A 24,834-nucleotide genomic window follows, 5' to 3' on the forward strand; every position below is an offset into this window, starting at 1 on the left:
TTTTTTGAGAAAGACGTGGAAAGATATTTTCCCCTTTTTGAACGGGTGGCAACCACATTGAAGTGGCCTGATACCTCCTGGACACTGCTGCTGCAATGTGTTTTGGTTGGTAGGGCACAAGAAGCCTACACTGCTCTGTCCCTTGAACAAAGCACTGATTATGAGCTGGTTAAAGCTTCCATTTTGAGGGCTTATGAGTTGGTCCCTGAGGCCTATCGTCAGCGTTTTAGAGGTTATCGCAGGTCGGAGGGGCAGTCTTATGTTGAGTTTGGAAGGGAGAAGGAGAACCTGTTTGACAGGTGGTGCACTTCTCAGAAGACAGAGTCAAGAGAGCAGCTTAGGCAGTTGGTTCTCCTAGAGGAATTTAAAAGATGTGTTCCTGATACCGTTTCCACACATCTAAATGAGCGTGGGGTATCGAAGATGTCGAAGATGTCGAAGCTGTCTTCGCTGATGAGTTTGTGTTGACACACAAGTCCGTGTTTTTGGAGGACTACCGTGTTGAGTCCGGGGATAGGCGTCCTGTTCAGGGGGGCCGTTTCCCAAAACCTGTGTCTGCTGGTCAGTTAACTTCACCTCCTAGGCGGGGTGGTTCTGCTGGTGCATTCCCAGAAGGGATTATCTGTTTCTACTGTAAAGAACCTGGTCATATCGTTGCTGGGTGCCCGGTGCTTGAGCAGAAAAATGTCAGAACCGTGGCTCTGGTAGAAACCATATGCAGGACGCCTATGCCAACGTTAGATGGGGATGGGGAAAGTATCAAACGTGTGGACAAAGAGCTCGAGGGTTCCTCAAGGTTTATGATGAATGGATTTGTTTCCCTGACTAATGCACTAGAGTCCAAACAGGCTATAACAATTTGGAGAGATACCGGTGCTTTTCAGTCCCTCATTCTGGAGGGGGTTTTGCCGTTTTCAGAAAACTCTTCTTTGCATTCCGGTGTCGTTGTTCGGGGCTTTGGGGGTGGATTTGTGGATGCACCTTTGCATGAGGTCACGCTCAATTCTCCCTTAGTATCAGGCAATGTTGTTGTGGGGGTATGTTCTCACATTCCCATAAAGGGGGTGTCCTTCATTCTAGGGAATGATTTGGCTGGTGACAAAGTGTTGGCTACTCCGGTTGTAACTCCCATTCCTGTGGTTTCTGAGGTCTCTAATGAGCTGGCACAGAAACATCCAGGAGTGTTTCCTGTGTGTGCTGTGGCACGAGAAATGTCAAAGGACAAAAGTGATGTTGTTGATACTTCGACTTGGGACATTACACTTAGTGACACATTCTTTGTTGAATTAAAATGTGTACCTGTTGAGGATTTTGGAAAGCACACTGTGGATGTACCTCTGCATAATGATTCTCTTGATTGTGGTTGTGTGTTAGGCCCGGTGGTGAAACCAGAGTTGACATGCGTGCCGGAGAAGCATGTGACAGGAGATGATATGGCAGCGCAGTGTCTCAAGGTCTTCCCAGCCTGTACGGTGGCTGAGGCCACGAACAAATTGGAGGATGAGTGTGGGAAGGATGCTATGAGAGGTGCTGTTGTTTCATGTGACACCGTTCTAGTTGGAGAGGCTACTAAGCTTGACTTAGGCTGCCAGCCTTCCCACAGTAGCTCTATTGTCCCTAATGTTTCACTTGTGGGCAGGGATGGTCCCAGTATGTCAGTTGATGATTCTGACATTGATCCACATGTCCACACTGATTCTCTGCCATGCACTAGGTGTGATGGTCAACCTAGTTACCTGTGTCCTGTGGAGCAGGAGCCGCCTTCGCGACCTGGTCTGTTGAGTGGCAGCCATTTTGATTTTGATCAGGACAATGTTATTTTGGGTGACGCCATTTTAGATGGTGTTCCAGACGTTATTGTGACTGTCGTACTGCCATGTTCCCGGTACACTGGGGCTGTACCTGAGGCGGTACAGCCTACTCTGGATGTTCACGGTGTGCAGTATCCTGAACTGCCAGTGCCAGGTGGGATGGATATGGGTGCGGTGGTGGTATCAGTGATCTATGGTTTTGTTGTGCTGTGTTCTGTTCTGTTAAGCGCAGTTCTCAGGTTGATTTTGGTTTGCAGTATAATTTTGACAGATCGGTATCGGTGGTCGTGTTCGACAGGGGCCGACCCGGTTCTTGCCTTGAACCATTTTGATGTTTACGTTGGATCCTCCAGTAGAGTTTGTTCCTCCAGGCGTATAACTTGGATATTCGCCACATCGTGGGAGGGACAACGTGCTAGCAGACGCCCTCTCACGATCATAGTACTGGTGTTTGTGGTACCCGTTATCGCTGTTGTGGTAGTGGCCCTGACAACTAAGGGGTCACAGTTGTTTTTTGTTTTGTTTATGGGTTGTTGTGTAGTGGTTGCCTCTTGGGCAACCAGTTTGGTGGGGGAGGTGTTATGTACTAGAGGCCTGATGACTCCTGTGTCACCGGGCATGCAGGTGAGGCCTGCCAATTAGCCAATTAGTGCTGATTGGTTACCTGCTGGGGAGCTTTAAAGGCAGACCTAGTAACACACATGGAGGGTCTGTGCTTAGAGAAAGAGCTGTTAGGTCCTTCAGTCCTTGTCCGTTGGGTTTGCACTAGTACCTTAGTTACATTTACCTTAAGAGTTCCTTGAGTTAGTAGCACTTTGAGTTAGAGCACGGGGTTTTGGTGTTGGTTTGCACATAGGTTGCGTGCCCCTGAGCCAGGGTCGTAACAGCGTGTGCGTTTGAAAATACCAGATGAAGTCAGGAGTATTATTATATTGATATTATTTACTGAGGATGGACAGATAATGTTGATATTTAAACATATGATCATCATGCAACATAAAACAATTGTAGGAACGGTTTGGGAGAGGAAGGGTTTTTAGCTTGCGTGTTGTGAGTTCCAAAACATTTTACTTAAAGTTTAAAGCTCAATATATAAAAACGTGGCACTTTACAGTGAACAGGAGGTATATTTGTATTAAAAACAATAGATTGTTTTTCATTTAAATGTCTGGAAGAGCTCAAAAATAAAAACGTCAATTGATATTTCCATAGCCTTTTTTTAGTTGATCTAAATGTGACTGATTCCGTTAAATGGGCACATAATATCTCCTCATATCGATCGCAGGCACCTGAATCGAATCGTATCGTATCGTGGCAGACTTTGTGATATCTGCAAATATCGTATTGTTGTCCAAATAATCGATATCGTATCATATTGTGATGAAACTGGTGATTCCCACCCCTAGGAACTATACATGATGGCAATGAAAATGTTTATATATGTTAGTTTTGTAATTACTGGAGCAGCTAACCTGAGGAGAAAGAGAGTCTAGCTTAACCTCTCCAGTTGATTTCCTGGTAGCAATGGTCTGTAATACTTCAAAAACAACACAGGGAGTGAAGGGCTGCAAGGTAAACTGTGAGGCATGCCTCATAGCGTGCACCAGCTCATGATCACCAAGAGGGGGCTCCGTAAAATTATTATCAAACAAATGACCGGCTTCAGAAAATGTGCCTATTGGTGGCTGGGTGGCGTAGCGGAGATTGCACTCGTCACCAATGCAAGAGGCTGCAGTCTCAACTCCCAGAGTCAGCATTGCCTGCGGCTTGGGCCAGTCGTCATACTATCAATTGGCAGAGGTAGCAGGTGGAAAGTCGATGGGTGGGGATTGGGGGGACACGTGATGCAAGGCTTCTATCCTCACTACAGCCGACCAGTGGGAGGCATAGTCTAGCAACGCTCAAGACAGGGGAGGGGAGAATTGAAGGAGAGAATTGGCGATACGAAATTGGGATGGGAGAAAAAATTGAAAATAAGGAGAAAAAGTGGATTAAAACAAAAATTGCCTATTAAAGGCCAGACAAATCTCTTTCTGCTCAGATATTAGACTATTCAATTGAATTCACCACTTCAAAATATGAGCTGGTGATAAAATTCAAATAGTAGTTTTGATTTGGCATTCACTACCTCAGAGATGCACATTTATTTCTAAATTGCCTAAATAATAACTGATGGGAAGGGTTTCCAGAGTGTCTATGTGTTCCTTTCTCTAAATAAATCACATCAGGTGAGAACCACAGGGTTAATCTATCTTTTATCCTAATTCATTTAAAAGGAGCATGTTTATTGATGACTAAGAGAGAACAACATCAGGGGTGTTTTTTGGAAATAGTGTGATTTTGTTTCAATTAACATTAAAATCACCAAAGACAATCATCTCAATGTCTGAATAGTGGGAGAGTAACTCTGCTAGTTCATCAATGGAGCTGATGTCACATGATTCAGTTAACACTAAAATATCAGAATCAATCTGAGGGACCAGAATCTTCAGATGATCCATATTTAGTTGTTTTACCAGACTCCTTACATTTAAATTAATTAGTCCCAGGCCTTTCCTATGTTTAAAAGAGTGTGGACTAATAAGGCTGATTCAGGTGATCACACAGTGGCATGAAGGAGGGGGAGGGGTCCGCGAGTAGGGTGTGGATGTAAACAGTCAATCACGTGACTGGACAGCGTGCTGTAAGTTAGCCACTAGCATACGGCTGCTGTCTGATCATCTTCAATAACAAAAGGTAGAATTAATCTTTCAGAGGTTTATTCATAAGTGAACAACAAACAGGAAAATAATACGTTGCAATGGGAAAATTCTACATTGCAACGGGCATAATATACAGTAGTGTGGAGACGCCAAGACGTTCTGCCCAGAACAGAGAAAACAAGCGTCTTATCGTCACTAAGCCAATGAAATGGCTTTTCAGAAAATAGTATCAGACCAAACAAGGACAGACTTAAAAGATGGTATAGAATTTCAACAGTTCTTCATTTTAGAACACAGACTCTCATATCCTGCCACAACAGGTGGCTGTTGTGAGTCCATATGAATTTGATGACATTCCCTATGTGAGCACAAATAGAATTACCAAAGTCTCACACTACCCAGTCTGTTTGGATGGACTCTTGTCAGTTCTAAAATATGGGGCTAGATTTCTATCAAAAATAAACAAACTCAAAAGTAGAATCCACAATCGTAAAAACGATCCACACACACACACCTCAAAATCCACAATCGTAAAAACGATCCACACACACACACCTCAATTTGTGTTTCATAAATCATAAAAACACGCTTGATTTATTTAGATTTACGTACGGAATTCTAAGGACACACTTGATCAACTTAGAGTTACGTACGGAATTTTGAGACAAATATTTCGCTTTTCCCGTGGGGATTTGTGTGTGACGCTTCTTCTTCTTAGAGGTCTATCAAAAATAAACAAACGCAGAAGTAGAATCCACAATCGTAAAAATTATCTACACGCACACACCACTCAATCTGTGTTTAATAAAACGTTTGATCTGCTTAGATTTACGTACGGAATTCTAAAAACACGTTTGATCTGCTTGGAGTTACGGACGGAATTCTAAGGACACGCTTGATCTGCTTGGAGTTACGGACAGAATTTTGAGATAAATATTTCACTGTTTTCCCCGGCGGGGATTCGTGTCTGAAGCTTCTTCTTCTTCGGCGCTACCGAACACGGCCCGAGGTGTCTCTGGCTCATGAGCGCTACCAGTGGTCAAAATCGCACATTATCTTTAGCCCTAGGCATCAACATTTCATTATGAAAAGTATATATAGTACCATTTTGAAGATAACAACTAGGGCTTTCAAATGATATAAAATATCTGTGATTATCATGATTATTATTATTAACACTTTGGTTGCCTTGGGTTAAATTCATGATATACCATAGGTTGCCGGCTCTATTTGTCTATGGAGAAGTACCCCTTCTTTGCATGGCTATAACTTTTTAAATTCTATTGCTACATTGCCATTATTAGGGCCCATTCAAAGTCCTATATGTATTGTTCATTGTGTAGCAACGTTAAACTTTTTCATTCACATATTCATAGTAAAGTATGGTCTAATGTATAAGTATGTTTTCATCTCTTTCTGCAGCTTTCTCCAGAACGTGATCTATAGCCCCAAATGCATTATATTGATGATGCAATACAGTTTTATGGCAATCAGCGCGATATAAAAAATTCCAACTAGACGTACTTCTAGAAGTTACTACACGTCATCTGATGTTGACCGGATGGGCTAGGGGGCGTTTATAATTCTGTGGGCAGCGTTATACCAATCATCTAATGTGGGTCAAATGTTGATAATAGCAGTTAGTATCGAAGACGGTAACGCTACACGCTAAAACTCACCCCAGTCTCCGCGCGCCATTGGGCGATCATCGTAGAGTAGAAATCTTATCATTATGGGATGTAAATTTACCCGGTCCATCTCCAGCTTGTATAATGGTATATACGTCCAAATCATGTTGTTTATCGAGTTATTGGCAATCGATCACTGTGTAGCGTGACGAGCCAGAGTCCCGGGACCTATAGCGAGTGCCCGGAAGTAATACGGACGTCTAGCACAACCTCTATGGCACATCCTGTTAAGCGATTGCGCCGATCGGCCACCAGGTGGCGCTCCTGAACCGCCAGAGAGCTCAGTGGGTCCTGCTGGTGGATCTCAGGCCAGCGGAGGGGACATATGAATCCGATCGCAGATTTTTGAAATATTGATATAAGGACGCTGTACAGCGTCCTCCGGCAACTTGAGCATGGCCGGCAATGACGTCTAAAGACGTTTCATGGCAGCCAAAGTGTTAATATCTTTCATATTTGATACAGAAATTATTACAAAAATCTTGTCCGGCCACCACATTTCAACAAACTGCATTTTCAACCACTTTACTGACAAGCTAGCAGGAAACTTAGAGGGTATGGGATATAGACAATTATGTGGGAAATATAGAACAGCTGACTGATTAGAAATATAATTTATTGTTCAAAAGTTATGATAATTATAGTGATGGTAATAAAACAATTCCGTCTGAAAATTTACTTGAATGGGTTTATGATGAATATCTGTTTGCGGGTATGCTCAAAGTAATATATTATTCATATCTTTCATATTTGATACAGAAATTATTACAAAAATCTTGTCTGGCCACCACATTTCAACAAACAACTGCATTCTGAATTAATTTAGCCTTGTAGTTTCTAATCCCATCGTTTATTTGTATTGATTAAACATAAGTCAGTTACTGTACATGACACTGTATGTCAAATATGCTAAGGTAATTAGCTTTAATTTATTGCTTCCCCATTTATCCCAGAGGAGTTGATGAACACTGCAGCTGTATTATGTAAGAAATACATATGCAGTATATAATAATTGTATATAATAATTAGAGCTGGGCCGTTAACGGCGTTAACGTGCTGCGTTAACACTATACTAGTATCGCGCGATAATATAATTAACGCATTAACACTTTAACTGCCGAAAACGCCGGAACTCGTCATTCCCCGCCATGCTCAAGTTGCCGCGGACGCCGGAACTCGTCTTTGATATCAATATTTCAAAAATCTGTGATCGGAATCATATTTTCCATCCGGAGCCCTTGACACACAGTTCTGATCTCCTCTCAATCCTCTAGCGGTTCAAGAGCGCCATCTGGTGGCCGATCGGCAGATCGAAACCGGATGTCAACCTTTAACCCGGTAGGACTCACTCCATATGGGGTCCGGGCACTCGCTAATGCTAGAGAGACTCCGTCTTCACACAGTGAACATCGATCGGTGGAAATAACTCGAAAAAACAACATGATTTGGACGTATATACTATTATACAACCTGGAAATAGATCGGGCATTTCTACATCCCATAATAGAAAAAAATCTGTTCCACGCTCATCTGCCAGCGGCGCGAGGAAGCCACGGTAAGATTCAGCGTTATATTCTAACGCAGTGTTTCTCAACTGGTGGGTCGCGACCCAAAAGTGGGTCGCGGGGCCATTTTGAGTGGGTAAAAATGGATGGGATGTGTGTAAAAAAAAAGTGAAAAAAAAAATTAACTTTTTTTTTTCACGACCTATCTTTGTGAAAGTGGCTTCTCAGCTCTGATCCAGCTGAAGACAAAACGGAGGAACAGATTGGACATTGAGCATGACCTCAGCGTTGCTTTGTCTACCATCACCCCAGACTTTGAGACTCTTGTCAGGAGCAAACATCATCCCCAGTTATCCCATTAGTTCCCTGCATGTTAAGCTAAGAAGTCTGCTAAGAAGGATATATTATTTATTATTATTATTATTTAATTTCATTGGGTTTTTAGCCCTAGTTACACTTTTGTTGCAACCCCAGTTTTCCCATTAGCTCCCCCAAACTTAGGTCTGTTATGTTAAGCTAAGAAATCTGCTAAGAAGCATATTATTTATTATTATTTTATTTCATTGGGTTTTAGCCCTAGTTGCACTTTTGTTGCAAACTCAGTTATCCCATTAGTTCCCCCAAATGTAGGTCTGTTATGTTAAGCTAAGAAATCTGCTAAGAAGCATATATTATTTATAATTTTTTTAAACAAACACATAAACAAACATGACAACAATGACAACATGTCAAAAATAATAAAAAAATAAAATACAGAATATTATTTATTCTTTTATTTCATTGGGTTTTTAGCAATAGTTGCACTTTTGTTGCACTTTTTTGTGTTTATTTCATGTTTTGAAAGATTGCGTATTACTGCAATTTTTCTTTTACATAAATCATAGTGGTTCAAAATTTTGGGTCGCGATTAATGACTAAGGAAAATGTTGGGTCCCGAGGCTAGACCAGTTGAGAACCACTGTTCTAACGTGTTCTTTACTAACTGCTCTGATGAACATATGACCCACTCTGGATGAATCATCTAACGCTGCCCACGGAATTATAAACGATCCCCCGCCCATCCGGTCATCAGTGGTCCCTGCCTGCTTCAAGATGTCTACCATCATCCCTGTACCGAAGAAACCCTCCCCAGCATGTCCAAATGACTACAGACCGGTGGCACTCACCTCTGGTCATGAAATGTTTCGAGAGGCTGGTCAAGGACCACATTTGTGCCTCCCTCCCCAGTGATATGGACCCTATGCAATTTGCATACAGGACAAACAGGTCCACTGACGACGCGGTCTCCCAGGTACTGCACAGCACTCTCTCCCACCTTGACCGTCAGAAGGGGTGCTATGTGAGACTGTTGTTCATTGACTACAGCTCAGCGTTCAACACCATAGTCCCCACCAGACTGGTGGACAAGCTGATCGAGCTAGGTCTGAGCTCCGCCCTGAGCGCCTGGGTACTGGACTTTCTGAGTGAAGACCCCAGGCGGTCAGGGTGGGGGGTCAGACCTCCAACACCATCACCCTGAGCATCGGGTCCCCCCAGGGCTGTGTTCTAAGCCCCCTGCTGTACTCACTCTACACACACGATTGTGTGGCCAAGTTCAGCTCCAACTCCATAGTGAAGTTCGCAGACGACACGGTGGTGGTGGGGCTGATCTCGGACAACGACGAGAAGGCCTACTGGGAGGAGGTTGAGGTACTGGAACGTTGGTGCCAGGACAACAGCCTGCTCCTGAACATTGGTAAAACCAAGGAGCTGATCGTGGATTATAGGAGAGGACAGCAGGAGACACACACACCACTGATGATTAACGGGGCTACCGTGGACAGGGTGAGCAGCTTCAAGTACCTGGGGGTCCACATCTCAGAGGATCTGACATGGTCAACACACATAGACACAGTAGTAAAGAAAGCGAAGCAGCGCCTCTACCACCTGAGACAGTTAAGGAAGTTCAGAGTATCGGGGAAGATACTCCAGTCCTTCTACTCAGGAGCTGTAGAGAGCATCTTGACCGGAAACATCACTGCCTGGTATGGAAACAGCACGGCACAGGACAAGAAGGCCCTACAGAGAGTGGTGCGCTCAGCCGAGCGTACCACGGGTATTGCGCTACCTACCCTGCAGGTTCTATACAACAAGAGGTGCAAATCCAGAGCCTGCAGAATAATGAAAGACCCCCACCACCCCAATAACAGCCTGTTCCAGCTGCTGAGGTCAGGCAGACGCCTGCGAACCCCAGCTACTAGGACGGAGAGGCTTAGGCTCAGCTTCTTCCCCCAGGCCATCAGAGCCTTGAACAATGAACATTGAGAGCCACAGAAACTGAACTATCCACACACAAGCACACATAAGCACACACACGACACGCACGCTGAGCACGCTCACACACTAGCAGCCACTTTAACACTCATGCCGCACACACGCACACTTATGGCCAAGAGGAAAGGCCACTTTAAATTAGTATAACAACAGGAACAGTGTATTGCACTACTAAAGCTACCTAACATGTCCTATATGCTCTGTAAATACTATGTACAGATACCGAGATGTCACACCATGTTACCTGTTTATTGCACTGTTGTTTTTATTGGATTCTATTATATGTTGTACCACTGTATTTTGATTGGATTCTATTATATGTTGTACCACTGTATTGCACATCGTCGCGGACAAGACCACCCGCATTTCATTGTATACCTGTATGCCGTGACAATTAAAACTCTTGACTTGACTTGACTTGACATCAGATGATACGTAGAAACTTCTAGAAGTACGTCCAATTGAAATGTTTGATCTCGCACAGATTCCTACCAAACTGTATTTCATCATCAATATAATGCATTTGGGGCTATAAATCACGTTCTGGAGAAAGCTGCAGAAAGAGATGAAAACATACTTATACTTTAGACCAGGGGTCGCCAATTAGATTTGCCCACGGGCCAAATTTTCCCCAAGCCATTGTGTGGCGGGCCAATGATAAGTGAACATTTTTTAACTGTAAAAAAAAAACGACATATACATGTTTGCACTGTCTTTTTTCTATTATAAAGTGCCTCTCAGACAGTGCATTACACATGAACAGATCAGTAATTTGATTTTAATGCAGGTGCTCGCATTATAAATCGAGATCAGTAGGGTGCATTTGATTTTAAGCACCACAGCGGGTGTATTATACATCGAATGTATTATTATTATTATTATTATTAAAACACAACACTCACCGGCATAATGCAGGCAGCCCTGCCCTGGACTTGATATTGTTTCTGCTTCGGTCCTCCAAAATCCATGTTAATAACATGTTAAATGTCCACTCGCGTTGAATGCCCACCCAACTTGAACACACTACAGTTGCTTGCTCGTGTTGCCATGTCAACAAGCGAGAGTCACCGGTTGCTTATTGCAAGAGTTACCTGTTGCGATAAACCCGTATTTTAAGAATGACACCTGTTTATTAAAATAAGCTTTATAGGTCGTAAGCTCCTCTTCTGGCTCATCATATTTCCCCGTTGCATTGCAAAGAAGTTATCCAAAGACGTTTGTTTTGTTTTTGCAAACGTTCGCTCGCCTCGCCGGCATGCCAAACGCGGAAGTGAAAGTGAAATTCCATTGGTTCTCCCAGTCCATGTGACCATTTCTAGCATTTCAATTGGCTATAGTGACAGCCATAGATATGATGAATAGATAGATACAGCTTCAAAAGACACTCTGGCGTCACAACGAGTGAATATTTCCTGCGCGTAAAATAAACATCATATTCTCAAAATAACCTGACGGGCCAGAAATTATTGCTGGCGGGCCCATTTCGGCCCGCGGGCCGCCTATTGCCGATCCCTGCTTTAGACCATATTTTAGTATGAATATGTGAATGAAAAAGTTTAACGTTGCTACACCATGAACAATACATATAGGACCTTGAATGGGCCCTAATAATGGCAATCTAGCAATAGAATTTAAAAAGTTATAGCCCTGCAAAGAAGGGGAACTTCTCCATGTTAAATAGAGCTGGCAACGGATGGTATATCATGAATTTAACCTTAGGCAATCAAAGTGTTAATCTAAAAAAAAATATATATATATATATATATATATACCTTTATTTACCCAGGGTAGGTTCGCTGAGCACAGATGCTCTTTTTTAGGAACGCCCTGCTTCACATTCACACAGTTCCATTCACACCTGGGAGCTGCCCAGTACAACTACAATTGACACCATTGGCCACTGAGCAACTCCACTAGAGCAGTTGATTCAAGCCATGTCACATAGTTCAAGTTTGAAATGATTCTTTCTGTTTTGCTCCTGAGAGTACTGTACTGGTAATATTATTTATTTGTGTTAACTTCTGAATAAAACAACTTATTAAACACAAGTACATCTTATTGAACATTATTTTGATATTTCATTACCAATTATCATAGCAAAACAGCTTTTTCAAACAGTCTGTAATGGGCTCATGGTGTAATGGGCCACCTGGCCTGAGAAACATAAGGAGGAAAGAAAAAGTAAGGACTTACTTCTGGTCATTATTTGGGTAGAACACACATATTTTGAATGGCTTCGGCAGGTATTTTCTTTTTTTTTTAGCCATTTTTATCTAGATTAATCTAGATTAAATTCAGGATTGCAGATAGATTAATCTAGATTAAAAAATGTATCTACGCCCACCTCTAATAATAATTGTAAAGTGTTTTTTGATGTTTTTATTTTGTTTTGGTGTAAATAAAAAGAAACTGATCAATTCAAATCCGTTTTTTTAACTTTTTTGGTTAAAACACTTTTTTTATTGATTTCCCCAAGGGGATCAATAAAGGAATGTCTTATCTTATTGTATAGACAATTATGTGGGCAATATAGAACAGGTGACAGAAGTTATAACCATTATAGTGATTCGTGGGAAAATCGGGATTTTCTTTGTTTTGTCAAAACAATGTTCTATAGTGAGTGGTCTTACCTCCTTTTCCAGGATTACTTCAACTTTCAATATCTGGCAGTTACTCTGTCATTATAAATGCTTATGTACGCTCACTACGCAACAAACTGGATGAGCTACAGGCGAATGTTTACCATCAGCAAGAGTACAGGAATGCGTGCATCCTGGCCCTAACGGAGACGTGGCTGGACAATCGGGTTTCCGACTCGGACCTGTATATTGAAGGCTTTGGCACACCAATACGACTCGACAGAGATAAAACCATCACCGGTAAGCAGAAAGGGGGAGGTGTCTGCTTATATATAAACCAAAAGTGGTGTAAGACTGTTACTGTATGGGACACAATATGTACAGCTGACATAGAAATGCTGACTGTGTCTCTTCGCCCGCATTACCAAGAGAGTTCCCGCAACTCATGTATGCAGTATAGTGTACATCCACCCCTGTGCCAACATGAACAATGCACTGGAAGTTATAGTGGACATGGTAAACAAGATGGACAAAATATCAACAGATGCACCTAAATTTCTCCTAGGCGACTTCAATCACTGTCAGCTGGATGGTGTCTTACCTGCATACCACCAGTATATTGATTGCCCTACACAACTCAACAAGGTGCTGGATAAATGCTACGGCTCTGTTCCCAGAGCATATAGATCCTTCGCGCTACCAGGCCTGCGACTTACGGACCACAACACAGTTATGCTGGCCCCTGCATACCAACCAGTCATTAAAAGAGAAAAACCAACCATAAAGACATCCAAGGTCTGGTCAGAATACAACATTGAGGCCCTTAGAGGCTCATTTGAATGTACTGATTGGGATGCTCTTGTCGAGCCAGGCTCAGACATAAATGATAATGTAGATGTAATATCATCATACATTAATTTCTGCGTGGACACAGTGATACCCTCTAAAGAGACAAAAATATTTCCTAATAATAAACCCTGGGTAACGAAGGACCTGAAAAGCATTCTTAATAAAAAGAAAAGGATATTTTTCTGTGGGACACCTGAGGAGAATAAAGATGTTAATAAAGAGGTCAAACGAGCAGTGAGACAGGCAAGGCTAAACTATAAGAATAAGATAGCAGATAAATATAATCAAGGGGACATGCGTTCAGCCTGGAAAGGAATAAAAATTATGTCCGGGATGAACACCAATACAGCCCCTAAAAATATACAAATAGGAAATAGTAGCCATGACTCCCTGCCAGATGAGGCAAATAAGTTCTTCTGTCAGTTTGACTCTCAGGATTTTAGTGTTGAACTTAAGAAGCTATCGGATTCACTCTCACCTGGACAGAAGTCTCCACGCAGTCATAGCTAAACATTTGAAAGAGATTAAGGTAAACAAAGCTAAAGGGCCAGATGGAATATGTGGAAGGACACTGAAACACTGTGCTGATCAACTGAGTCAAGTGTTTCAAAGACGTTTCCAGCTCTGCTTGGACTCAGCAGTGGTTCCTGATCTCTGGAAGAATTCTATCATCATTTCAATTCCAAAGATCAGCAGACCCAAAATCCTCAACGACCTGCGGCCTATAGCCCTAACATCACTAGTAATGAAAAGTCTGGAGAAAATTGTGAATGCAAACAGATCAGCTCTTGACCCCATGCAATTTGCATATAGACCTGAGAGAGGTGTTGATGATGCCAAATTATACATTTTGAACTCTGTACATGAACACGTATGCAAGATTACTCTTTGTTGACTTTTCGTCAGCCTTCAATACAATGCAGCCTCACATACTTGTAGAAAAACGTATAAATGACTTTAACCTGGATCACCAATTTATCAGATGGATTATCAGTTTTCTTACCAATAGAACTCAGACAGTAAGTATAAATGGAAAAAGTTCCAAATCAATAATAATTTCCACTGGCTCACCGCAAGGCTGTGTTCTTTCTTCTCTTATTTTTGTTTTATACACAAACGATTGTCTTAGCAAATATACAAATCACCATATTGTAAAATTTGCTGACGACAGTATTATCCTATCTCTTCTCAGTCAGTCAGATAAATCTCACGGACCCATAATGCAAGACTTTGTAGACTGGTGTGATGGCTGTTTTCTGGATTTAAATGTATCCAAAACCAAAGAAATTATTATCTGAAAAATGAAACCAACCACTGTTGACAAAAAAATTATAATAATAATCCCCCCCAACCCACCCCGTCATAGGCCTGAAAAGAAAAAGAATTGAGCAAAGATTTCAACAAAGACCAAAAAAAATTAAGGGAATTATACATGTCCATAGTTATGTCCTGCTAGTTATATAGTAGAGGTCCTAACTTTATAGAGAATATGGTTCCAGCTATCTATTGTTTTATAGTTTGCACCATTTAATCTAGCTGTAGAAAGCTCCATTGTTACAACATCAGCTAATAACTGTTTCCAGTGAATAAAGGGCAGAGAATGTGGAGCTTGCCATCGCAGTGCCAATTTTTTTTTTGCAGTGGTACTTCCTGCCAGCCAAAATCATCTCTGAACAATACTTAAAGCTAAAGAATCATCTTCATTAAGGAGCAATAATTTGGGACAACAGGGAATATGTTTTTGTAATACTTTAGATAGATAATTAGTTATCTGTTCCCAGAAACTTTTGACTGTGGGGCATTCCCACATCATATGTGTAAAAGTACCAGTAGTATTTAGAGAACAAAGTGTACAGTTCAGTGAAATAGCATGTCTCATTCTATAAGCTTTCTGGGGGGTTAAATATGTTTTATGGACAAAATTGAAATTAATCTGCTGATGATTTGGGTGCCAGACATTGATCTAAGTCTTATTGGAACCCAAGGAGGTCAATACACTACCTAAAGCATACTGCACCTAGTTACACTGAATACTGGAATATATATTTCATATTTAATTTAGTTAGATTTAGATTTAAATTATAATTATAACCAAATTGTTTACCCCATGCTCAGTATGCTCAGTATATTCTTACTGTATTTATTTCTGTATATATCATTTCATTTCATTTTATCCTATTTTATTTTACTCTACTCTTATCCTAGGCAACTTGATTTGATTTGTGTTATTATTCTAATTTGTGACCTGTCCTGTCTAAATGTTTAAATGTTGAGCGATTTGCAGTGTCTAATTTCCCACGGGATAATAAAAGTATTTCTATTCTATTCTATTCTATTTCGTGATGCCATAATAATATTTCCCCAAACTCTGGTCCAATTGATAGATTGATGGTGTTCTAATCCCAATTCTGTGCTCCACGATTGGATAACAGGTATTAACGAAGTACATCTTTGTGATAGATCTTTATAAATTATAGAAACTTGACCTTTGGACAGACCTGCAGTTTTTTTAGAGAAAGTAACTAAGGGGTGAGTAGTTGGTTTGGTCCATGGAACTCCATAGACTCGCATAGCCGAAATAAAAAAACTGAATTCTGACTGTTTTTTTATTCCTTTATTGAGAGTATTTTAACCTTTTCATTTGTATGCTGGTTCACATCCCTCTGTCAAAGAGACAAGAACAAACTGCAAGGTGTTGTCAACCTTAGCTCAAAGATTTTCGGCAGAACACAAAGATCCCTAATGCAGTTTTACAATGCCCAAGTGCTCAAGAAAGCACACAAAATAATTGATGACCCCACACATGTCCTTCATGTGTGTTTTGACCTGCTGCTCTCAGGAAAGCGCTTTAGACAGCCTGCCTGCAAAACAAACAGAAGGAAATTTGGGTTTGTACCAGAGGCCATTCGACTGGTGAATGGCCACAGTACAAGGAAAGGTCAGTTTACAAACGTGCACCCTTTGGACCCCTTGATTTGAATATTTTGACGAAAGTGCACTTTTTATATACCGACCAAATCTATTTATTTATTTATCTATTGGATTCACAGTTCAACAATTAGGAATCCCATTCTGGCAGTGTCATGTCTTTTATGCTTTGAGTATGTATCTTGTCCCTGTTTTGTCCTGTTTTGTCTTGAATGTATAGAAATGCAGCTGTTCGTGATATCATGCCTTAAATTGCCCCTTGCGGGACTAATAAAGTTTTTTTAATTGAATTTAATAGAACAGTGTGTAATACCAAAAAAGTTAAACGGATTTGAAATGATCAGTTTATTTTTATTTACACAAACTTGCCCCACAATGGTGGAATGAACTACTACCCACCCCAGTTAGGACAGCCGAAACCCGTCCAATCTTTCGCCGTCGACTAAAGACGCACTTCTTCAACCATTATCTGAAAGAAAGAAAAAAATAATAATAATAATTAAAAAAAAGAAAACTAACCCTAACTAACCTTACTGTCATGCACTTGTCCTAATAAACTAACCTACACTGTAACACACCACTTTGATGAAATATAATGTAAATGTAAAACAAAATAAAAACATTTTACAATTATTATATACAATTATTATATACTGCATATGTATTTCTTACATAATACAGCTGCAGTGTTCATCAACTCCTCTGGGATAAATGGGGAAACAATGCTCCATAAGCAATAAGTTAAAGCTAATTACCTTAGCATATTTGACATACAGTGTCCTGTACACTAACTGACTTATGTTTAATCAATACAAATAAATGATGGGATTAGAAACTACAAGGCTAAATTAATTCAGAATGCAGTTTGTTGAAATGTGGTGGCCGGACAAGATATTTGTAATAATTTCTGTATCAAATATGAAAGATATGAATAATATATTACTTTGAGCATACCCACAAACAGATATTCATCATAAACCCATTCAAGTACATTTTCAGACGGAATTGTTTTATTACTATCACTATAATTATCATAACTTTTGAACAATAAATTATATTTCGAATCTGTCGGCTGTTCTATATTGCCCACATAATTGTCTATATCCCATACCCTCTAAGTTTCCTGCTAGCTTGTCAGTAAAGTGGTTGAAAATGCAGTTTGTTGAAATGTGGTGGCCGGACAAGATTTTTGTAATAATTTCTGTATCAAATATGAAAGATATTAATAATAATAATCATGATAATCATACAGATATTTTATATCATTTGAAAGCCGTAGTTGTTATCTTCAAAATGGTACTATATATACTTTGAGCATTCATTTTCATAATGAAATGTTGATGCCTAGGGCTAAAGATAATGTGCGATTTTGGCCACTGGTAGCGCTCATGAGCCAGAGACACCTTGGGCCGTGTTTGGTAGCGCCGAAGAAGAAGAAGCTTCAGACACGAATCCCCGCCGGGGAAAACAGTGAAATATTTGTCTCAAAATTCTGTCCGTAACTCCAAGCAGATCAAGCGTGTCCTTAGAATTCCGTCCGTAACTCCAAGCAGATCAAACGTGTTTTTAGAATTCCGTCCGTAACTCCAAGCAGATCAAGCGTGTCCTTAGAATTCCGTACGTAAATCTAACCAGATCAAGCTGTTTTTAGAATTCCGTACGTGAATCTAAACAAATCAAGCGTGTTTTTATGATTTATGAAACACAAATTGAGAGGTGTGTGTGTGTGGATCGTTTTTACGATTGTGGATTCTACTTTTGCGTTTGTTTATTTTTGATAGAAATCTACCCCATACCTAAAAAGCGAGGAACATTCCCAAAACAGATTCAAATTGTTAATGAAAGCCATGTTCTGAGCACTGGAGCCAGGTGTGAAGATTGAGGATTCTACTCAACAGGCCAGTGTGGGAATGGGACCAGAGATAAAAACAGACTTTCCACATTAACTTAAAAAGTTAAGAAGAAGGAGAATCTCTGGTCAGCTCAGACTGCTGGTGAGCTAGCATAGACTGTAAACATAACAAGCATAGACTGTAAAAGATGAGATACTCATGTACCTGTCTTACTTTATAGCCTTATGTAATAGAAATGTCAAACCTTTGGCCAATATCTCATCAAGTGGAATCAGATCCATTCTGGAGGAAAGCTGGGAACCTTTTCCTTCTCCTCTGATGTTACTGGAGGAGGAAGCTTTATGACAACTTGGTAATAGATCTGTAGTCGATACAGATCAATCAAATGTATCACCCTGACAGCGATATTGGGTATATGATCTGTGCATCCCTATATAGGCCTATTTGTTCAACATGTTACTTTCCTGGCAAGAGTGTAGTGTTTGTTACTTTCAAAAGTAATGGTTACAACCAATTACATTTAACATGCATTCTTCTTTCTAGACTCCGTTGCCTTACAACTGTTTATCTGTGAAGAGGAGGTTCCCCCTGAGCAGCAGGAGAGGAGCCCCAGTCTGGACCAGGAGGAGCCAGAGCCCCTACAGATGAAAGAGGAACATGAGGAACTCTGGACCAGTCAGGAGGGAGAGCACCTCCAAGGTCTGCAGGAGGCTGACATCATGAAGGTCACATTCAATCCTGTCTATGTGAAGAGTGAACACGATGAAGAGAAACCTCAGTCCTCGTGGTTTAACCAAATCAAGGACCCAGAGCCCCTACAGATTAAAGAGGAACAGGAGGAACTATGTCAAGATCTAGAGGAGTCTGATAGGTGCAAGATGATCTTACATCCTGTGAAATATGAAGAATATAGTGAGAATACTCCGTCCTCACAACTCAGCCAAACCCAGGACCCAGAGCTCCTACAGATTAAAGTTGAACTACATAAAGGGCTGGAAGAAGCTGATTGCTCCAAGATCACAGTAAACCCAGTGAAATGTGAATATGGTGAAAAGAATGATCAGCCTCTTCAAACCCAAAGGGAGAGAAACAGAGAAGCATACTCTTTACCCAGCACTTCAACTGAACAGATGAAAACAGAACCTGATGCTGAGGACTGTGGAGTATCAGAACCAGCCAGTAACCTAGATCCAGCTGGTGATTTAGAACCAACTAGAGATGGCCAGCTCCTCTCTTCAGGAAATGAGACTGATGACAGCGATGATGACAGTTCTGAAACTAAGACTGATGACAGTGATGATGACAGTTTTGAAACTGAGACCAATGACGGCGATGATGACAGTCCTGAAACTGAGACCAATGACGGTGATGAATGGAAGGAGACTGCAGGGCCAGATTTCATGACTCTGAAACCAAAGAAGACACAGAAAATACAAAGTTTGTGTAACAGCAGTCCTGGGTTCAGAAAGAAGGGAAATCTGAAGATACACATAAATAAGCATATTGGAGAGAAACCATTTGGTTGTTCAGTTTGTGGGAAAGGGTTTAGTACGAAGGGAGATCTGAAGAGACACGCAATAACTCATACTGGAGATAAACCATTTAGTTGTTCAGTTTGTGGAAAAGGGTTCAATTCAAAACAATATCTGAAGATACACACAATAACTCATACTGGAGAGAAACCATTTAGTTGTTCAGTTTGTGGGAAAGGGTTCAATATGAAAGACTCTCTGAAGAAACACGCAATAACTCATACTGGAGAGAAACCATTTAGTTGTTCACTTTGTGGAAAAGGGTTCAATTCAAAACAATATTTGAAGATACACACAATAACTCATACTGGAGAGAAACCATTTAGTTGTTCAGTTTGTGGGAAAGGGTTCAATTGGAAAAACTCTCTGAAGAAACACGCAATAACTCATACTGGAGAGAAACCATTTAGTTGTTCACTTTGTGGAAAAGGGTTCAATTCAAAACAATATTTGGAGATACACACAATAACTCATACTGGAGAGAAACCATTTAGTTGTTCAGTTTGTGGGAAAGGGTTCAATAAGAAAGCTAATCTTAAGACACACATGGGAACTCATACAGGAGAGAAACCATTTAGTTGTTCAGTTTGTGGAAAAGCGTTCAATTGGAAAAACTCTCTGAAGATACACGCAATAACTCATACTGGAGAGAAACCATTTAGTTGTTCAGTTTGTGGAAAAGGGTTCAATGTGAAAGCAAGTCTTAAGACACACATGACAACTCATACAGGAGAGAAGCGATTTAGTTGTTCAGTTTGTGGAAAAGGGTTCAATAGGAAAGACTATCTGAAGATACACATGAGAACTCATACAGGAGAGACACCATTTAGTTGTTCAGTTTGTGGAAAAGGGTTCAGTATGAAAGCAAGTCTTAAGACGCACATGACAACTCATACAGGAGAGAAGCCATTTAGTTGTTCAGTTTGTGGAAAAGGGTTCAATAGGAAACAACAATTGAAGATACACATGAGAACTCATACAGCAGAGAAACCATTTAGTTGTTCAGTTTGTGGGAAAGGGTTCAGTATGAAGGGAGATCTGAAGACACACATGAGAACTCATACTGAAAAAAGAAACATTCTGTTAAGTTTAAGCTGGGAGTAGACTTGAAAAGAAGAGAGAACGGGTCCCAAAACACATTTTGCAGTTTACATAATAGTAACCCCATGTACCTATTCTAAGCAGTATACTCAATAGGATCCCCATGTACCTATTCTAAGCAGTATACTCAATAGGATCCCCATGTGCCTATTCTAAGCAGTATACTTAATAGGATCCCCATGTACTTATTTTAAGCAGTATACTCAATAGGATCCCCATGTACTCATACTATCATTAAAATCTTAAAAGGGACATGCATTATAAATGGCTTTGTGTTTAGCATGGTTTTATAGTAATAGGAGTTAGTATCAATTGGTCTGTGTCTCTAATTACCATTTTGACTCATCAGTCTAGTCTCGAGTTCACGAGATCTTCCCTCACTCAACTAAGCTGTTATGATTTGACGGTTTTGCTGACGTGAATATAGCACTGATTTGCATAACTAACTCTATGGTTGACGGCGACCGCAGAGCGAGTGGAAAATCTTCACTTCCTCAAACAGAGTGAGGCAGACAACGAGCCAGGGGGAGAGGGAGGGAGCGGGGAGCTTCTGTTGGGGAAACAAAACCGCGCGCGAGGAAGCAGCAGTAGCAAATACTCATTTACACACAACCTGGGCTGGACCTCGCGGGGAAGCGGCAGTAGCACATACTCATTTACACACAACCTGGACCTCGCGGGGAAGCAATGGAGAGATAACTTTATGCTCCGTGTCCCTCTCTCTATCTCACTCCCTCTCTATCTCTCTCTCTGTGCCAGTCGCAGACTGTGTGGATGACTGTCACTCAAAGTGCTTATGGGCGGAGCCAGGCCAACACAGCCTGAACTCCAAAGGGAGAAAAATGTGGCTTTTGAGTACTTGATTAGAAATATAAAACAATGATAAAAAAAATAAAAACGTACAGATGTGTTCAATAGACGCACAGGAATTGTTGCCCAAATAGTGCTAGGAATAGCAGTGCATGTCTCCTTTAAATTGTACCATATGTCCCCCTTTAGACAACAGACCTAACGCTAGTGTTGCACTTTTGTTATGCTAATTTGTTAGCCAATCTCGGCCACTATTCAGGTGGCGTCTCCTCACCTTTAATCCGGTGCTGACCCCTGGATTTGGGATTTGTAGGATTTGTAGTTCTGACATACACAACCTTTTCTGACATAACGTTTCACCTTTTAAACCAATGCTGCCATCTACTGGACTACAGAAAAGTACTGTATGTAAGTTGATTTGTAAATACACAGGCCATTTTCAGTTCAAAACCCAAATGTATGTTTTTTTAATGACTTATTTTGGTTTCAATAAAAAAAATTGTAAATGTTTTATATTCATCACTGCTAACACTGAATGAAGAACAACAACAACAACAGTACTGTCATTTATATTTTCTAACAAACAAATACTAATCACAATCACTTGTTTTGAAAAATATGACAAACTTGACACAACAGCCAGCACATTTTATAAACAAACATATAAACAATTGAAAACAATATAAACTATTTACAACACAATTAGGGATGTCCCGATCAAATTTGTTTGCTCCCGATCCGATCCCGATCATGTGATTTTGAGTATCTACCGATACCGATCTTTCCCGATCCAATCTTAAATTTTTTATTATTATTTTTTTCATCCCAATTTCACCTCACCAATTCTTCCTTCAATTCTCCCCTCCCCTGTCTCGAACGTTGCTAGACTATGCCTCCCACTGGTCGGCTGCAGTGAGGACCAAGCCTTGCATCACGTGTCCCCTCCGGTACACGAGGCAGCTGTCGCATCTTTTCACCTGAACAGCGCAATCTCTCAGTGGCAAGGAGTAACGCGTGGGAGGCTCACGGTGCCCCCGATACTTCCTGATTCTGCCGTACAGGCGCACCAACCGACCTGTAGGAGTCGCTGTCCACAACGTCCAATCCCCACCCACTGGCTTTCCCTCCCCTAACACTGCCAATTGTGTTAGTATGAACGACCAGCCAAGCCAGTAGCAACGCAGAGAGCTGAGCTCGAACCCAGCATCCCCTGCGTTAGTGGCGAGCGCCTTGCCATTAGTAACCGATTTGACGCATTTTTGTCAAACTGGCCAAGCGAGACTGTTGCCTCAATAGTCCCTCGAGGTGGCTCGAGTGCCGGTGGCTCACATTACATTCACCCTGAATGTTGATGTTATCCAGGTGAAAAGTTAACTTCATTCAAGCGAGGCATTGCAACCGGAGTAATCTAAAAACTGAATGATGATATGCAATTTAAAACCAAAACTAAGGCCTCAGTATGAGTTTAAGACGTGAACATGGTCATGTTTGTTGAATAAAAAAAAAAATAATCCAGATAATTTTTTTTTCTTTTTTCCAGATTTTCTGAAAATCTCGATCTGCCCCAATCACGTCACCGGATCGGGACATCCCTAAACACAATACACCATACATACATTTATTCATTCATTCTCATTCATCCGAACACCAATAGCACCAAAAGTCTTCGCCCTCCTCCCACTGTACACAGTTGTCACACTGGACCCACGACACTAACCCTTTCTCCGCCGATGACGTGTTAAGACGTCGTTCCTCGCCATGCGTAATCTGCCAATGATGTTTTACAGCGTCTTTTGGATCAATATTTCAAATTTCTGTCATGGTATTCATATTTCACCCACGGAAATTGTCAAATCAAAGTGCTGTAGATCTCCGCTCAACTCTCCAACACTTCAATAATAACTTTAATAATAACTTTATTTGTATAGCACTTTTCATACAGAGGTTGCAGTTCAAAGTGCTTCACAACAGTAAAAAAAATACAGGCATGAGCGAGCATAGCAAGGTATGGTAAATCACAGTGTTTCACATTAGGATCTAGCATCCTAATAGGCTCTCTATTCAGTAATACAATTAATAAAATAGTTTAAAATGATTCAGTTAAAAAATAGTCAAATTATAAAATAGAACGGACATACAACAGTAAAAAATACAGGCATCACAGTGTTTCACATTAGGATCTAGCATCCCAATAGGCTGTTTACAGTTTCATTCAGTAATACAAATAATAAAATAGTTTAAAATAATAAGTTTAAAAATAGTCTAAAAATTATAAAATAGAACGGACGTACAACAGTACAAAATTCAGGCATAAGCGAGCATAAAAATTTAAAATGTAAATAGCAAGGTTACAGTAAAAAGTGTGATAAGATTGTTCAATCAGATGAAAATGGCCCAGTTAGGAGAATCAACCTAGGCTAGGCGGTGAACACCATGTACCTAACTGGAATGTTAAACAACTTTGAAAAGATTTAGGTCAAAAGTCATCTTCTCCTCACAACAGAGCATCAAGTATTTGCCTACATTACCCCACAGTGAAATGCCTGAGCAAAGAGATAGGTTTTAAGCTGTCTTTTAAAGATGTCTAGCGAGTTGGCTTCTCTGATGTTTTGGGGTAGTTTGTTCCACAGTTTTGGGGCATAGTTGATAAAAGCTGCATTACAGATCCTCTTTTGACTGTTTCTGGGAGCCTCTAGTAGTCCAGCAGCTGATGATCGCAGTGTTCTTGCTGGTGTGTAATTTATACCGCCACCTGGTGGCCGATCGGCGAGGTGCCAAAACCGGAAGTCGCCGGAAGTGCTTGGTGTTTCCCCTATTCCGTCCGGCCACTCGCTATTGCTCGCGGGACTCCATCTTGACACACTGGACATCGATCCGTTGCCATAACTCAATAAACAACATTATTTGGACGTATATAGTATTATACAACCTGGAAATGGATCACATAGATCAACATCCCATAATAGCGATCTTTTTGCTCAACGCTCATCACCCAACGCTACGAGGAGACCATTTTCGATACAAACTGCTCTGATCTATATATCACCTATACTACATAAATGCTTTAACGTGGGCCACGGAATTATAAACGACCCCCCCCCCCTCCGGTCAACATCAGATGATAAGTCATAATGTCTAGGACCATGTACAGTTGATGTTACGA

The 24,834-nt window shown here is 40.9% G+C and overlaps 1 protein-coding gene across 1 annotated transcript in view; it reads left to right on the plus strand.

Annotated features, from left to right (window-relative positions):
• LOC311229251 (uncharacterized protein) overlaps positions 1 to 21,873 on the plus strand; it is a gene marked incomplete at its 3' end in the record, with an annotated part of 82,115 nt that extends 60,242 nt beyond the window's left edge. The window contains exons 3-4 of the mRNA XM_084315318.1: positions 18,772 to 19,099; positions 21,861 to 21,873. Coding sequence (XP_084171444.1) covers positions 18,772 to 19,099; positions 21,861 to 21,873 — 341 coding nt within the window. The remainder of the gene's footprint in view (positions 1 to 18,771; positions 19,100 to 21,860) is intronic.
• Positions 21,874 to 24,834: the final 2,961 nt, after the last annotated feature.

The sequence above is a fragment of the Notolepis coatsorum genome (assembly GCF_963971535.1).
Source record: "Notolepis coatsorum genome assembly, chromosome: 5".
Lineage (NCBI taxonomy): Eukaryota > Metazoa > Chordata > Actinopteri > Aulopiformes > Paralepididae > Notolepis > Notolepis coatsorum.